At 38.9% G+C, this 16,458-nt stretch overlaps 1 protein-coding gene across 1 annotated transcript in view; it reads right to left on the bottom strand.

Annotated features, from left to right (window-relative positions):
- Nucleotides 1-6,880: 6,880 nt before the first annotated feature.
- The window catches only part of ATP8B4 (ATPase phospholipid transporting 8B4 (putative)), a 208,033-nt gene continuing 198,455 nt past the window's right edge, over nucleotides 6,881-16,458 (bottom strand). Inside the window, 3 exon segments of the mRNA XM_008705952.2 lie at nucleotides 6,881-9,086; nucleotides 10,732-10,862; nucleotides 14,033-14,171. Coding sequence (XP_008704174.2) covers nucleotides 8,805-9,086; nucleotides 10,732-10,862; nucleotides 14,033-14,171 — 552 coding nt within the window. The 3' untranslated portion in view covers nucleotides 6,881-8,804.

Genomic DNA, 16,458 nt, shown 5'->3' with positions numbered 1-16,458 from the left:
GGAAAACCGTAAGTAGGAGTAAGAAAAGTAGGAAACACAAAAGCAGTAAATTTAATTATATACCTAAAACGTGGGCGTGAGAGTAGTAAAGAATGGATTAAACTTAAGCAACGATCAACCTAATATCAACTGCTTTAGGCATAAGATGCCACATATAAACCAAATGGTAACCAAAAATCAAAAACTGATAGTAGATAGGCAAAAAATAAAGAGAAAGGAAGCCAATATATCACTAAAGAAAAGCGGCCAACTGCGAGAGGAGACAGCAAGAGAAGAAACAGAGAAGAACTACAAAAACCATCATAAAACAAGTAACAAAACAGCAATAAGTACATACCTATCAATAAGTACTTTGAATGTAAAGGGACTAAGCACTCCAGTATGAAGACACGGGGTGACGTAATGGATAAAAGAGCAAGATCCACCTATATGCTGCCTACAAGAGACTCATTTCAGACTAAAGACACCTGCAGAATGGAATCTGGGGTAGGAGTACTTCTATTGGACAAAATAGATATTAAAAACAAAGACAGTAACAAGAGACAAGGAACACTATATAACCATAAAGGGAACAACCCAACAAGAAGATAAAATAATTGCAAATATTTATGCGTCCAACATAAGAGCACCCAAAATACATAAAGCCACCAATAACAAACATAAAGGAAGTAGTGGATAGTAATACAGTCTAGCAGGGTAAACACCCCACTTATATCAATGGGTTAATCATCCAAACAAAATCAACAAACAGTGGCTTTGACTGACACGTTGGACCAGATAGATGTAACTGATAGTATTCAGAATATTCCATCCTAAAACAGCAGAATACACATTCTTCTCAAGTGCACATGGAACATTCTCCAAAACAGATCACATGTTAGGCCACAAAATAAGTCTCTGCAAGCTAAGAAATATCAAAGTCATGCCATGAATCTTTTCTGACTGCACACTAAGAAACTAGAAATCAACCACAATAAAAAGTCAGAAAAAAAACACAAATACGTGGAGGTTAAATAACATGCTACTAAACAACGAATGGGTCAACCAAGAAATCAAAGAGGAAATTAAAAAATACATGGAGATAAGTGAAAATGAAAACACAATGGTCCAAAATCTTTCAGATGTAGCAAAAGCAGTCCTAAGAGGCAAGCATACCTACCTCAAGAAGCAAGAAAAATCCCAAACAACCTAAACGTAAAACCCAAGGGAGCTAGTAAAAGAAGAGCAACCAAAACACAAAACCAGTAAAAGGCAGGAAACAATAAATATTACAGCAGAAATAAATGAAATAGATGGGGTGCCTGGGTGGCTCAGTCTGTTAAGCTTCTGTCTTCAGCTTAGGTCAGGATCCTGGGATCCTGGATGAAATCCAGCATTGAGCCCCACATTGGGCTCCCTGCTCTGCAGGGAGTCTGCTTGTCCCTCCTCCTCTTCCCCTCCCCTGCTCAGGCTCTCGCTCTCATTCTCTCTCTCAATAAAATCTTTTAAAAAAAAGAAATGAAATAGAAACTAAAAAAACAATGAAACAATAGATCAGTGAAACCAGGAGGTGGTTCTTTGAAAAGGTCAACACAATTGATAAACCTTTAGCCAGACTCAAAAAGAGAATTTAAATAAAATCAGAAAGAGGAGAAATAACAATGGACACCAAACATAAAAGAATATTATGAAAATTATATGCCAACAAAGTAGACAACCTGAAGGTATGGATAAATTCCTAGAAACATATAACCTCCCAAACCTGAATCAGGAAGAAATAGAAAATTTGAACCGACTGACTTCCAGCAATGAAATTAAATCAGTGATCAAAAAAAAACAAAAAAAAAAACAAAAAAAAACAAAACACAGAAGTTCAGGACCAGACAGCTTCACAGACGAATTGTATCAAACATTTAAAGAAACATTAATACCTGTTCTTCTCAAACTATTCCAAAAAATAATAGGAAAGGCAAGCTTTCAAATTTATTCTATGAGGCCAGAATTACCCTGATACCGAAACCAGATAAAGATACTACAAAAAAAAAAAAAAAAAAAAAAAAAAGAACTACACAACAATATCTCTGATGAGCATAGATGCAAAAATCTTCAAAATATTAGCAAACCAAATCCAACAATGCATTTAAAAAATAATTGATCAAATGGGATTTATTCCTGGGATGCAAGGGTGGTTCAGTATTCACAAAGCAATCAATGTGGTGCATTGCATCACAAGAGAAAGGATGAAAACCATCTGATCATTTTAATAGTGACAGAAAAGGCAATCAACAAAGCACAGCATCCATTCATGATTTTAAAAAACCTCAACCTAATAAAGGCCATCTATAAAAAATTCACAGCTAACATCATACTCAATGGTGAAAAACTGAGAGCTTTTGCCCTAAGATCAGGAACAAGACAAGGTTGTCTACTGTCGCATTTTTTCAACACAGTATTGCAAGTCTGAGCCACAGCAGTCAGACAACAAAAAAGAAAAGGCATCCAAATTGGTAAAGGGGAAGTAAAACTTTAACATGATGCTATATATAGAAAACCCTAAAGATTCTGCCAAAAAACTACGAACTGATAAATGAATTCAGTAAAGTCATAAGATATAAAATCAATGTATAGAAATCTGTTGCATTGGTATGTATTAAAAATGAAGCAACAGAGAAATTAACAATCCCATTTACAATTGCACCAAAAATAAAGTACCTAGGAATAAACTTAACCAAAGAGGTGAAGGACCTGTACCCTGAAAACTATAAAATGCTGATGAAAGAAATTAAAGAAGACCCAAAGAAATGGAAAGACATTCCATGCTCATGGGTTGGAAGAACGAATATTGTTAAAATGTCCATATTACCCAAAGCAATCTACAGATTTTATGCAATCCCCATCAAAACACAGCTGCATTTTTCATAGAACTTGAACAATCCTAAAATTTATATGGAACCACAAAAGACCCCAAATAGCCAAAGCAATCTTGAAAAAGAAAAACAAAATGGGAGGTATCACAATCCCAGATTTCAAGATATACCACAAATCTGTAGTAATAAAAACAGTATGGTTCTGGCACAAATATAGACCCACAGACCAATGGAACAGAATAGAGAGTCCGGAAATAAACGCACGATTATATGGTCAATTAATCAACAATGGAGGCACGATTATGCAGTGGGGGAACTACAGTCTCTTCAACAAATGGCTTTGGGAAAACTGGACAGTCACAGGCAAAAGAATGAAACTGGACCGCTTTCTCATACCATACACAAAAATAAACTCAAAATGGATCAAGGACTTAAATGTGAGACCTGAAACCATAAAAATCCTAGAAGAGAGCACAGGCAGTAATTTCTCTGACATCAGCTGTAGCAACATTTTTCTAGATAGTTCTACCAAAACAAATGCAACAAAAGCAAAAATAAAATTAATGGGACTGTATTCAAATAAAAGGCTTCCGCGCAGCAAAGGAAGCAATCAACAAAACTAAAAGCCTACTCAAAGGGAGACGGTATCTACAAATGCATATTGGATAAAGGGTTACTATCCAAAATATATGAAGAACTTATACAACTCAACACCCAAAAAACAAATAATCCAATTTAAAAATGGGCAGAAAACATACAGAGACATTTCTCCAAAGAAGACATATAGATGTCCAGCAAACGCATGAAAAGATGCTTAACATCACTTATCATCAGGGAAACAAATCAAAACTACAGTAAGATAGGGACGCCTGGGTGGCACAGCGGTTAAGTGTCTGCCTTCGGCTCAGGGCGTGATCCCGGCGTTATGGGATCGAGCCCCACATCAGGCTCCTCCGCTGGGAGCCTGCTTCTTCCTCTCCCACTCCCCCTGCTTCTGTTCCCTCTCTCGCTGGCTGTCTCTATGTTGTCGAATAAATAAATAAAATCTTAAAAAAAAAACAAAACTACAGTAAGATAGTACCTCACACTTGTCAGAATGGCTAAAATAAAAAACACAAGAAATAACAAGTGCTGTCGAGGATGTGGAGAAAAAGCAACCCTCCTGCACTGTTGGTGAGAATGCAAATTGGTGCAGCCACTGTGGAAAACAGTATGGAGTTTCCTCAAAAATTTAAAAATAAAACTACCCTGCAATGCAATAATTGCACTACTGCGTATTTACCTGAAAAATATAAAAACACTAATTCGAAGGGACATGCACACTCCTGTTTATACCAGCATAATTTACAATAGCCAAATTAAAGCAGCAGCCCTAGTGTCCACCAGTACATGAATGGATAAAGATGTGGTACACACACGCACGTGCACACACACCCCTACAATGGAATATTGCTCACCTATAAAAAGAATGAAATCTTGCCATTTGCAACAACATGGATGGAGCTAGAGAGTATAATGCTAAGTGAAATAAGTCAGAGAAAGACAAATACCATATGATTTCACTTATATGTAGAATTTAAGAAAACAAGTGAGCCAAGGGATAAAAAGAGGAAGAAATAAAGTCTTAACTACAGAGAACAAACTGATGGTTACCAGAGGGGAGCTGGAAGGGGGATGGGTGAAATAGGTGAAGGGGGTGAAGGAGTGCACTTGTGATGAGCACCAGGTGTTATATGAAATTGCTGAATCACTGTATTATACCCCTGAAACTCACATAATACTGTATGTTAACTATCCTGGAATTAAATTAAAAACTTAATAAAAATAATTACCATATGATCCAGTAATTCCACTACTGGGTATTTACCCGAGGTATATGAGAACACTAATCTGAAAAGATACATGCACCCCTATGTTTATTTACATTATTATTACATTATCTACAATAGCCAAATTATGGAATGAGCCCACATGTCTATTGATAGACGAATAGATGAGTGTGTACACACACACACAGAGGAGTATTCTTCAGCCATAAAAAAGAACTAAATCTTGCCATTTTCAACAACATGGATAGAGCTGGAGGGTAAAATGTTAAGTGAAATACGTCACAAATACCATATGATTTCACTAATATGTGGAATGAAACAAACTAATAAAGAAGAGACAAGCCATAAAACAGACTCTTAACTAGAAACAAACCGATGGTTACCAGAGGGAGGTGGGAGGTTACCATATTAGGTGGGAGGGGGAACAGGTGAAACAGGTGATGGGGATTAGGAGTACACTTACCATGATGAGCACTGAGTTATGCAAAGAACTGCTGAATCACTATATTGTACACCTGAAACTAATATAACGCTGCATGTTAACTATATTGCAATTAAAATAATAAGGAAAAAACAAAACCCAAGAACCATGAACATCCTGATTCCCTCACAGTGTTGTAAGGCTCAAAAAATCCAATTTGTGTAAATATACAGACTTGTACATAAAGTGAAACGTTTCGGTGCATAAACTGAAAATTTCTACATAACTATGAAGGAAAGTACTCAAACTCTGTTGTCTTGCCTTGAATCCTAAGGAAGCAGAGGCCCAAAGAATCCCCTCTAAGCCCAGGGAGGAGGTAGAGATGACTAAAATGGCCCTCCTGCTGGGCATAAATAGCTTACGTTGTTTCTCTATACCTTTGATAATTAAAGTGGCAAAGAGAAAAAGTGAGTGTGGGTATAAATCTTAGTGAATCCTTAGCAAAACTGTGTTCAACTGACCCAGGCCAAACACGACTATAGTGTTTAGCACCTCTGTGGTGAACTGACAGAGACCTAGAGACATTAGCACTCCCAGGGCTATTCTAGAGAAACACAAACCAGTACAAGACCCAAGCCTTGCACTCAAGAGAGCGTCCAGCGTAATCTTTCAATCTCTCTCTCTTCTCTCTTTCCAATTAAAAACATTTGCAAATACACTGTGAGCAATACTGGGAAGAACAGCTCACATAATGAGTGAGTGTAGAAAGGGTCTTTGTGACCATACCGCCTAATTTGTCCATTGATGGACTGGGACACTAAGGCCTGGGAAAGTCAGGTGGAGTCAGGGGAAGCCCCCTCCTCACACAAATCAGCGGTATTACAATGAGGAGAAGCCAGACTTCCTGGCCCCCTTGCAGATAAAATTTTCTTGGTCTCACACCAACTATGAAGGAGGTTTTAGTATTCACTTCTCAATCTCAAATACAATCTAATGTTTTTCTCTAAGGAATTAAATTTATTTTTCGGAAAGTCATATCACCTGAAGAGGGAAATAACTGGAAACCCTGTTCTCTCTTCCTCCCTCCTTCCCTTCACTCCTTTCTTCCTCTCTTGCTTTATGGCTCTTGTTTTCTTCAACTCTCTCTCTTCTTTCCTTCATAGGTATGTATACCTGTAGGCAGAGGAGGGACACAAAGATAGCCGGTCTAAGTCAAGGAAATATGATTTTCAACGGCCTAGAAGAGCTCAAAACTTGGGCCTGAGACTTTTTATAAAACACAAGGTTACCAACTTCAGTCCCGAATCTAGAAATTTTTTTTTTCAAATAATCTGATAACATTTACGTAAATTTAAAGTTTTATTATTCCCCAGTGTACCACCATCATCGCCCACCCCTCAGGCTCTTCATCTTCAGGTTCTAAGTAATCCCTGGCACTGGGAATTGAATGATCTGGTAATGGGTGTGGCAGCTTATTTGGACCTCATGGGGCCAAAGTAAACTGATCATGTGTTTCGCTCACAATCACCCACAGTATCTGTTTTTAAACAGCCTTATTTAATTTGAACTGAACTTGCCAACTTGGACCATTCCTAGTCTTTCCCATTCCTAACACAGAGGTCCAATCATCAGTTCATTTGATTCTTGACTCTGATCCTAAGAATGATATACATTTTCCTCAGGCACGTAAAGGAGAGGGAAAAAAAAAATTCAGTTGACCTATGTGACAAAAAATCTCCCCCGTTGAGTTCCCAGTAAAGAATACACACAACATCAAACACCAATAGTGCCAAAACTTTTACTGAAGGTTTTCAAATCTTCCAAGAATATTACAAAAAGCAAGCAAACACAGTGAAACTAACGACAAGTTTAAAACTGAAAGCTTATCTGGGTAACTCCATGCAGGCATGTGGGGAAAGGGAACATCTGAGTATTTATCATGATTAAAACACTGCATTAGGGTCTTTCCCATATATCTTATTTGATCCCATTCAGGAAAAATGATCCCGGACTAGGAAAGTATGACCAAAAAAACCCCAACAAAACAAAACCCAAAAACAACAAAAAGAAAAAAGAGATTGTGTCATCTATTAATATCATGCTAGCCTATTATCCATCAAACTCACCCAAGGACCACCTGACTCTCTTGGGAAAGATAACTTTGAGTAATAATTCAACAGAGACCAGATTAGGGACCTCGTCAAGCTGGAGGTTGACTTATAGAAAACTGATAAAGCATCATGACATTTTATTTGCATTTTCTGATAGAGAAATTTACCTGCAGGGTGATAGTTTTATTTCTCTGTAGGATGCTAACCAGCTTTAATATCTTACTCTGCAATCTCATTTCATCAAGGTCTTTCCTACTGATTACATTCCCATTCTTCACATTCTCTTCAAATTGCTGTTATTCCGATGAGAAGTTAAGTGGAACTCCATTCATATGAGAATTATGTTTTCAATGATTTAAGAATCTGTGCTTTGATAATCCTCAAACAACCACATGAGGTAGGTAGTATATCCTCGTTTACAGAGGAGAAAGTGAGTCTCGGAGGAGGCACCGTACCTGCCCGAGGTTAGAGAGGTAAGAAGTCATAGAGCTGGAGTCTGAACACAAATCTGAATTCCTTTACAGGAACTAAACTAGTGACTCACGTGTGGACTGAAAATCTGCACAGGAACATCTCCAGAAAACTAACTTTATCTACATATGTTTATGTTTGAATTATAAACACGACAGTTAAATATCAAAGGCAACTATGAAAGACCTAAGCCTGAGTATTTAAATAGTAACTGAAGTGGTTGCTTATTAATTTGTCGGGTTTCAAACCTAAACTTTTTAAAATTGGAAATATTTATTTACCCATACACTACTTGGAATATTATCATGAAAGTATGAAATTCCGATGCTATGCTGGTTTCATTAATGGTTCTGGACGATGCAAGGTAAATTACTACTGAGGTTGTTACAAAAGTCATTGAAAAGTGTTTGGAATACTTAATAGAGAACCTCTCTTGGACATTTCATGAGCATGTCCCTGAGAGCTTTGTGAATACATTTCACCAAATTCCCAGCTTATCCCACTGTTAAGATGCTCCAATTTACTTTGTCTTTAGACCAGTAAAGAAATGAGGAACACCGACATGTTTTTCTAGTCTTCAGGCCATGAAGGTGATGTGTTGTCCTGGGTAAACGCACAGGTATGTAGATATGAAGACTAAAGAGTCACGAGCTGCTCTTAGTCTGAAAGCACCATAGCATACGTTGTACATCTTAAAAATGTATCTTGGGAAAGGTTGATCTTACATGTGTTTATCTGTCAACAAGCGTGCTTTTCACAGCTGGGATGTATACCTTCGGAATGCACCCTTTTATCCACTTGAAGATCCATTCAATGTATATGCAGATTTATACGTTTTTCTCCATAAATAAGATTCTAAAGTTTAAGTTAGTTGGTATCTAGGTTGATGAAAACTTCTGCTTGTATTGTGAGGCCTTTGCCCAGCAAATCACGATTTAGACAGTGACCATCTGGCCTGGTTTCCCATATAGTGCACCCCTATTTGGTGGGCACTGGCAGCTGTCTGCCACAGATTTAAATTAAGTGAGGCAATCCGCCCCACCCCAACCCCCGATCCCAAACTCTGGAGCCAGCTAAATTTCAGCTTCAGCTGAAAAGTCACTATGTGGTTCGAATTCATCTTGACTCACAGTTTCACTGTCTTATCCTGGCTAAAGCTGCTCACTGTGTCTGTGGTTTTCTTACAGAAATTTTCAATCCAGCTAGTGCTATTATACAGTGTCTTTTCCAACCCTGATGTTAGGGGTGGATTTTTAGCTCGCATATTTTTTCCAGATGTGATAAGCTCTCCGTAGCCCTCTTGGTGAGCAAAAGCATATCCAGATCTTCTTGAGCTTGACCTGCGAGTCTGAGGCCTTCGACTACGTAAGGGCCTTGCCTTCTTTTGAGCCTTTTGCCTCTGACGGATCTGGAAAGGAAAGACACCCAGAGTGAGATGATGCGTCCAAATGACAGATTCCAGGCCCCGGGCCAATTTATGAAGAGAAAGCTCTTTCAGTAGAAACAGCAACAATAATAAAATACCTTCATTGTAAAAGGAAATGTTTCACCAAAAAATAAAGAAATTTTCCACCCAAAAGATTACACTGGGCACTGGTCAGTTTTTATTTCTACTAAGCGACTATTAAATAAGCAAGAAGTGTTAAGACAAGTTTCATTACTGTGTCCATCTTATACATACATCTTAAATGAATAGGAACATACTTTTGTACAGAAGGCTTTTCTAACACGCAGCATCCAAACACGGTCAGTATAATCATCTATAGTCCCATTCCCCCCAAATAGGCCTTTTCCCTCTTAAGGGAAATTCTCAAGATTAATAGTCATTAGTAACCGGACTAAGAAAATTTAGAAAATGAGACTCAGAAATTCCTAACTCTTGTGGTAGGTTAGTATATCATGAGGTTTTCAGGGTTTTGATTTCTTTTGGATTTTGTTGTTGTTATTTTGCGGTTTTTTGCAGCCTTTTGAAGAACTCAACATCACTTGGGTGGGTTTCCAATGTTTCTTTCCTTTCCCTGTAAAGATGAGGAGAAAAATATCCGAGGTTTGGTGCAAGCCGCTTTGTTCTCTGATTCGGCTGATCTCTTAGAGTCTGATTTCATGTCAGGAGAAAGCCATTAAAGGCAGAAGATCATGACGTGACCACATACTGGAAGAAATGAACATCATCTTCCTTCCTTCAGCTCATCCATCATTTTCTGGGAGCCAAAGGGGAAGCACAGATCTAACGGGAACCTATGAATCATTTCAGAAGGAATCTTCACATGCTTTGGCCTCGGAATATGGAGGATAACCTGGTAAGGGAAGTTTTGCCTCGGTTCCTGTCAGTGACATTGGCCTGACCACTCACCTACCAGTGTTTGCCCCTTCTCATGGTGTGACTACAGATGTATATCTCCCCTTTCTTTCTTCTTTTCTCTTTCTATCTGGTTCCTGACCTAACTTGGCATTGTCTTGCTTCTGCTATTCTTCTCATAGAATACGTGCTGTTAGTCCCTTGGCTTAAGAATTTCTACAATCTGTTCTATTTTCCTTTCAACTCTATATTTTTCAATCCAGTCATCATGTTCCTCTTCGCTTTCTTAATCTGTTCAGAAGGTAGCTTCTCCTTATGTTTCTGAATCTACTATCACACTTCTACAAAAACTGAGTCCCGTCACCTCATACCTGGCTGGTCTCTCTTTTACTCCATCCTTCACTTGCCCCCAGGTCAGTAACTTTCCTTATAGTTTGCCTTGGCCTTAGAATAGTTGTCCAAAATGCTACCAGCTTCTTTTTTTAAAGTCAACTTTTAGAAACACCCATCTTAACTTGTAATTCATGACTCCCCACCTACGTTTAGTCTAGACATTTATCTTCATTAACATTCACAAAGCTACTACATTCAGATGTGGGCAGTTCATCTACTGGTATGTGATGCTGTATGCCTATGGCTGTTTCCAGTGGGAAGTTCATTAGCCCTTTCCTGGGCTTCCAAATCAGGCAGAGAAGCACATGAGTCCAAGAACCAAGAATCAGCCCTTCAAGTACTTATCAGCACTGCAACATACCCGGTCACTCAGGGTTGGGCATAAATCCATCTTCAAAAATCTGAGTACCACCACAGGCACAACTGAAGCCACTGTTGTTAAGAGGATAACAAGCCAGATGCACTTCTGGGTCAAAGAATGTCGTGCATTTCCTATTATTAAGGAAAAATATACATAATTATACAAAATATACTGAAGTATTAAGTAAGGTCCATAAGGTCTTTTTTTTGAAATGGTGAGGTTTGGGCTACCTAGGAAGAACCACTAGGTGTCTTCCCTCATATAGAGTATGTTCAGGAGTGATGAGAAGGCAGGAGTGGTATGATCACCACCCTTGGGAGCTGCTTCATGGCCCGATCGCTTGGAGATAGCCGATCAGAGCCACGTGTTCTCTGATCGAGACTCAGTCCAGCTTCACTCATGAAGTAGAATTCTCTCATGGAGGCTCAAGACCTCTTGACTACAAAGCAGCCATTATTTTTAAAAGGCACACTTGCTCTTATAGACTCTTGAATAAACTGCCATATCAAAACGATACAATATATGTCTGGGGTGCAGGTACAATCTTAATAGCCCTGGGGACTGGCTATGCCATAAAAGGAGAGCCTTACCTAATATAGGGCCAACCTTTACAACTCAGGCAGCAGCCCCAGAGGGACTTGCTGATCCCTCTGATATTCACGGGGTTATGAAGAACTCAGGTTCCAAGGAGATCAGAGATGCTCCTGGGTTTGTGAAAAGAGCATTCCTCTCACTGACAGACTGCTGATGCAGCCATAGAACCTGCTAGTGCAAGACGGTGGTGAAACTCATTCCCAAGTCTAAGCCGGTTTCCTCGCTTTATACTCACACCTCATATACTGAGATGTTTGTTTAAGCAAAGCAATAACGGTCAGTTAAGCAGACAGACAAATTCTACAGGAACATGTCAACCCTGTTTATATCACCAAAATAAACTTTCATCCCTGTCGGTTTGCTAGGGATTTGCCGCAATACCTCCAATTATCCAGGTCCCCTCTCCAGAAGCTAAAGTGTTAACACCACTTGAGTGTGTTTTGGGTATAAGGGCTTGGCTACTGATTGGTATGTCTGCATTTTCTGGCTTTGGAGGACAGAATCTGCCTACCAAGAGCAGCAGATTACAGTTGCCTGGGCAGAAACAAACTTGACTCAATAAATTAAATGTCTCTTTGAGCTCCTTGAAGCTTAGTACCCCCAGGCATGGCTGGGAAAACAAACTTCACTTTAAAACCGCACTCCTCCTTGCTGCTGGCTACTAAGGAAAATTTTGTTTCTTAAACCCCAATGTTGATCTAACTTTTGAGAAGTCTCATTGGAGCTCAGTAATTAATTCCTGGAATGGCATGTGCTTAGCTGGAGAGAGTGGTCCCCACACAAACTACTTTCTCCAGTTGAGGCATTCCAGTCTCATTATGCGTGCTAAAATGCTCTCTTAGGACTAGAAGTCTTCTTGTCAATGCACTGAACTTTCAGATTTGGCATCCAAAAGAAAAAAAAAAAAGAAGAAGAAGAAGAAAGGAAGAAAAGAAAAAGAAAAAGGGAAAAAAAAAACCCTAGAAGTAGTTAAATGTCTTTCTTTCATAATATGCTTATTCTTATTCATAACCATCATGTTTCTACACGGATGCAATCCTTTGGCAAACAAAGTATTAATGTTACATATTAAGTAAGAGTGGTGCAATTTAAAGATTTCCATGTACATGCAAAACAAGGCAAAAGATGAAGAGCAGGGGCGCCTGGGTCAAGCGTCGGCCTTCGGCTCAGGGCGTGATCCCGGCATTCTGGGATCGAGCCCCACATCAGGCTCCTCCGCTATGAGCCTGCTTCTTCCTCTCCCATTCCCCCTGCTTGTGTTCCCTCTCTCACTGCCTGTCTCTATCTCTGTCGAATAAATAAATAAAATCTTTAAAAAAAAAAAAAGAGAAATGTAACTCATTTCTGTGCATTGATTTAAAAAAACAAAAAAACAAACAAACAAACAAACAAAAAAGATGAAGAGCAACATTATTAAGTATATGTGTGCATTTAACTGGAATTGTAATTCCAGGTGTCTTTGCATCAGTGGAAATGTATAACCCTATAGTTGCTCTTATTTTGCCTTCTACATGAATCAGTTCTCTAAGAATTATTTTTCTGGATTTCTTAGACTGAATTCCTCAACCAGCGGATGCAAATGTCAGTCTCACCTGATTAAGCTCAAGAAGGCTGACAGTGTGCATCTCTCTTTTCCAGTTTGCTGGGATGAACTGAGAAACATCACTGTTACCAACTTATCTCACACAAACCAGAGATTTCTAAAACTTCTGAGGAAGTACATTAATAGCCTCATTCCGTGGTAGAGCTCAGTGGCCCTGTGGGAATCATTCTGAAATGTGGACTACGACGGTGGTATACTCCATACATAGAGCAGAAGCACACTCTTTAGGGTATTATAGAATCTCAGGGCTTTAAGGTATTTTTGGAGTTCCTGTGCTACCCGTCTGCTGTTCAAATCACCCTGCAGTGTTCCCAACCAGTAACCAAGACACATCAGCTTGAACCATCGTCATCATCTTCGTCATCACCATTATTATGGTTACCATTTACTGAAAAAGCACAATGTACCAGGCTACATGCTAAGGATTTTACATGCATTGTCTCCTGTAACCTTCATATTTCCTATGAAAATAGAAACTATTAATATCTCCAGTTTAGAATTTAAGACATCAAGGCATGAAAAAAAAAAAATCTGCCCAAGTTCACCCAGCATTTAAGTGGCAGAGCTGACACCTGAACCCTGGCTGTCTAAGTACAGAGGCTACTCTTTGTGCCTATGGACTAATGGCCAGCAATTCTTAGACTGCTCAAAATTATACATCATTTCTTTCCTATCTAAATGTAAGTTACACAGGTGAACTTTGGCAGTGATAGTGGTGATAATGTGGGATAAAAGGAAGAGCCTAAGATTTCTTTCTCCTCCCTCTATTATACACGAACTTTTTTTTTTTTTTAACAGGCCTTCAGGTAGCCCTGATATATGTGCTAGGCCTCTTGTTTGCAAAGGGACAATCTATTATATTTGGGCCGTTGGGAACCCGTAAGCAGCTATCATAGTGATTCTTCTACATCTGACGGGGACAGCAGAAACTAATCTTTCGGAGCTCTTCTCAATCCTGAAATCCTTCAGATGCCTGGCTCAATCCATTCCTAGAGCAAAGATTATTAGTCATCCCTAGTCCCACCCAACACAGAAAATAAATTACAAAGACAAATAAATGACAGCATGACACTAGGCCCCCATAGATAATAGGACTCAACTTACCAACAAATGGAAACTGGTTTGGGAACATGCCAAAGATGCCATTACTGTGCATTGTAAATAAAATGGCGAAGTAAGTGGCAACGCTGCCCCAGATGAAGACATGATTAATGACAGTCCAGTAACTGGTATCCAAAGCTATCTGTAAATGGAGTCAAATGCAAAGAGGTCTTTGAGGATTAAAAGGGTATCATTTTACTGAGCGATGTTTCCCCAGGACTGCTCTGTGAAGAGATGGCTGTACCTGTCTACCTACCAGCCAGCCACAGGCACTCCTACTTTCTGCACAGCACTGGGAACTGACCTGACAGTTCTGGTAGACACCTGACTTGAGAACGTATATCTGCAAGCCACTATAGCTGCCTAAGGTTGAATCAGTTCAGGAGACAAAATGTTAATCTTCTTGTACATGAGAAATAAGAAAACACAATGATTTCTAATTTCAAAGTTACTTTCTAAATTGCTCTTAAAGCATTTCTGTTGGAAAAAAAATCTTCAGCAGGGAGCAACTGCAACATTCTATAATCTGTACATAAATTTTCACGTGACTATTTTACATGGGCATAACCTGTTTCACATCAATATCCTAACTCATTTTGATGATGCTTTTTCTTAATTTAATTGATAACAAAGAAAATCCTTAATCTTCTTTTGTTGTAAACTTCAGAAGCGAGGATTTAAGGTGACCTGGGAGCATGTTCACAAGCTCTTCTCTCTTCCAATAACTTGTTGTGGCAACAGAGCTACAAATACAGCCTGCTATCAGGGAATCAAGGAAGTCACTGGCAAATCTGAGCCCTGAGTTTTCAGAGAAAAACAAGTAGGTTCTGGCAATGTTATTTGCATCTCCAAGGCTCCAAGTGGTCCAAGTGAAGGTTTGCATTTCTAGCAGAGACTCCTTTAAGACCACAGATTTCTCACCTGCTTGAGGGGTTCCTACTTACACAGTAAATAGACCCTTCTCTGCATATGGAGACATACTTTCTCTTCCCACTTGAAGTTTACTGTTTTTTTAAAATCTTGCCCCATTAAAAAGATATTGGCAGCCTTGGATATAAACTGCAGGGGTTATAAAAGGACAGTTTTTTTTCTCTCAAGAGGCCTGAGAACAGAGAGCCCTGCCATTCATCCTCAGCAAAGAGATGCTGGTGTTCCAGTTGATTTGGCTGCCAAGACATCAGGCCAAAATCTTCAACTGTACCTTCCACCTGTCAATTCATCACCATCGAGAGACACCAATAGCCTGACCTGTGGGGTATGAGTAGAAAAGCCACAACCAATTAAAGAGGACTTGACAGAAAAGAAAAGAAAAGAAAAGAAAAGAGAAGAGAACAGGTGGATCCTATTGAGCCAGAGCTAATGGAAAAGACAGACAAGCACTGCAACCAAAAAAAAAAAAATAATAATAATAATGAGAACTCTTGAGGGGATGCAATTAGATCACAGGAAAAAAAATTTTGGAAGAAAAAAGCATTATTTCTGAATTTAAAAATTCAATAGAGAAACCAAATAGTAGTCACTGATGAGAACTGAATTAATATTCTGGAAAAAACAAATGGAAATAATATCTCACAACACAGAGCAAAAACTTGAAGAAATGGAAACCATATGCAAAAAGATATGAGACATGAATGGCAAATCCATAGGTGACAGATCCATGGGCCCAACATATAAATAATAGCATCTCAGAGAAAAAGAAAGAAGTAATAGTCAAAGAAATGACAGAAGAAAACTGCTCTGCTATTGTGAACAAATAGCAAGATTTTCAGATTGAGAGGGTACTCTAAATCCTAGGAAAATTAAAGAAAGAAGTTACAATTCTGATGCTTGTGAATCCCCAAGACAAAGAACATAGACTTGAGGATAGAGAATATATTACTTAGAAAGGAAAGAGAATCAAGCTAATATCAAACTTCTACACTGAAACTGGGTATAGTGGAACAACATTTACAAAGTTCCTAAAGCAAAAGTCTCTGATTCAAGAATCTTACACCCGGGGCGCCTGGGTGGCACAGCGGTTAAGCGTCTGCCTTCGGCTCAGGGCGTGATCCAGGCGTTCTGGGATCGAGCTGCACATCAGGCTCCTCTGCTATGAGCCTGCTTCTTCCTCTCCCACTCCCCCTGCTTGTGTTCCCTCTCTCGCTGGCTGTCTCTATCTCCGTCGAATAAATAAATAAAATCTTAAAAAAAAAAAAAAAAAAGAATCTCGCACCCATCCAATGTATCATTTAAATGTAAAAAACAAAAAGAAAGCTTTCAGTTCAGAAATATAACATCTATGTACCCTTTCTGAAGAAATTACTCAAGGAAATTGTTGCAAACAAAAATTCAATTAGAACAAAGACTTCAAAAGAGTGGAAGACAAAGAGCATAAAAATAGTGGTGAGCAATGATTCTTATAATTTATAGTTGGCTCTAAATGAGTAATA

Source organism: Ursus maritimus, unplaced genomic scaffold (genome assembly GCF_017311325.1).
Source record: "Ursus maritimus isolate PB19 unplaced genomic scaffold, ASM1731132v1 scaffold_35, whole genome shotgun sequence".
NCBI classification, from domain to species: Eukaryota; Metazoa; Chordata; class Mammalia; order Carnivora; family Ursidae; genus Ursus; species Ursus maritimus.
This window is presented reverse-complemented; position numbering and strand designations above follow the sequence as displayed.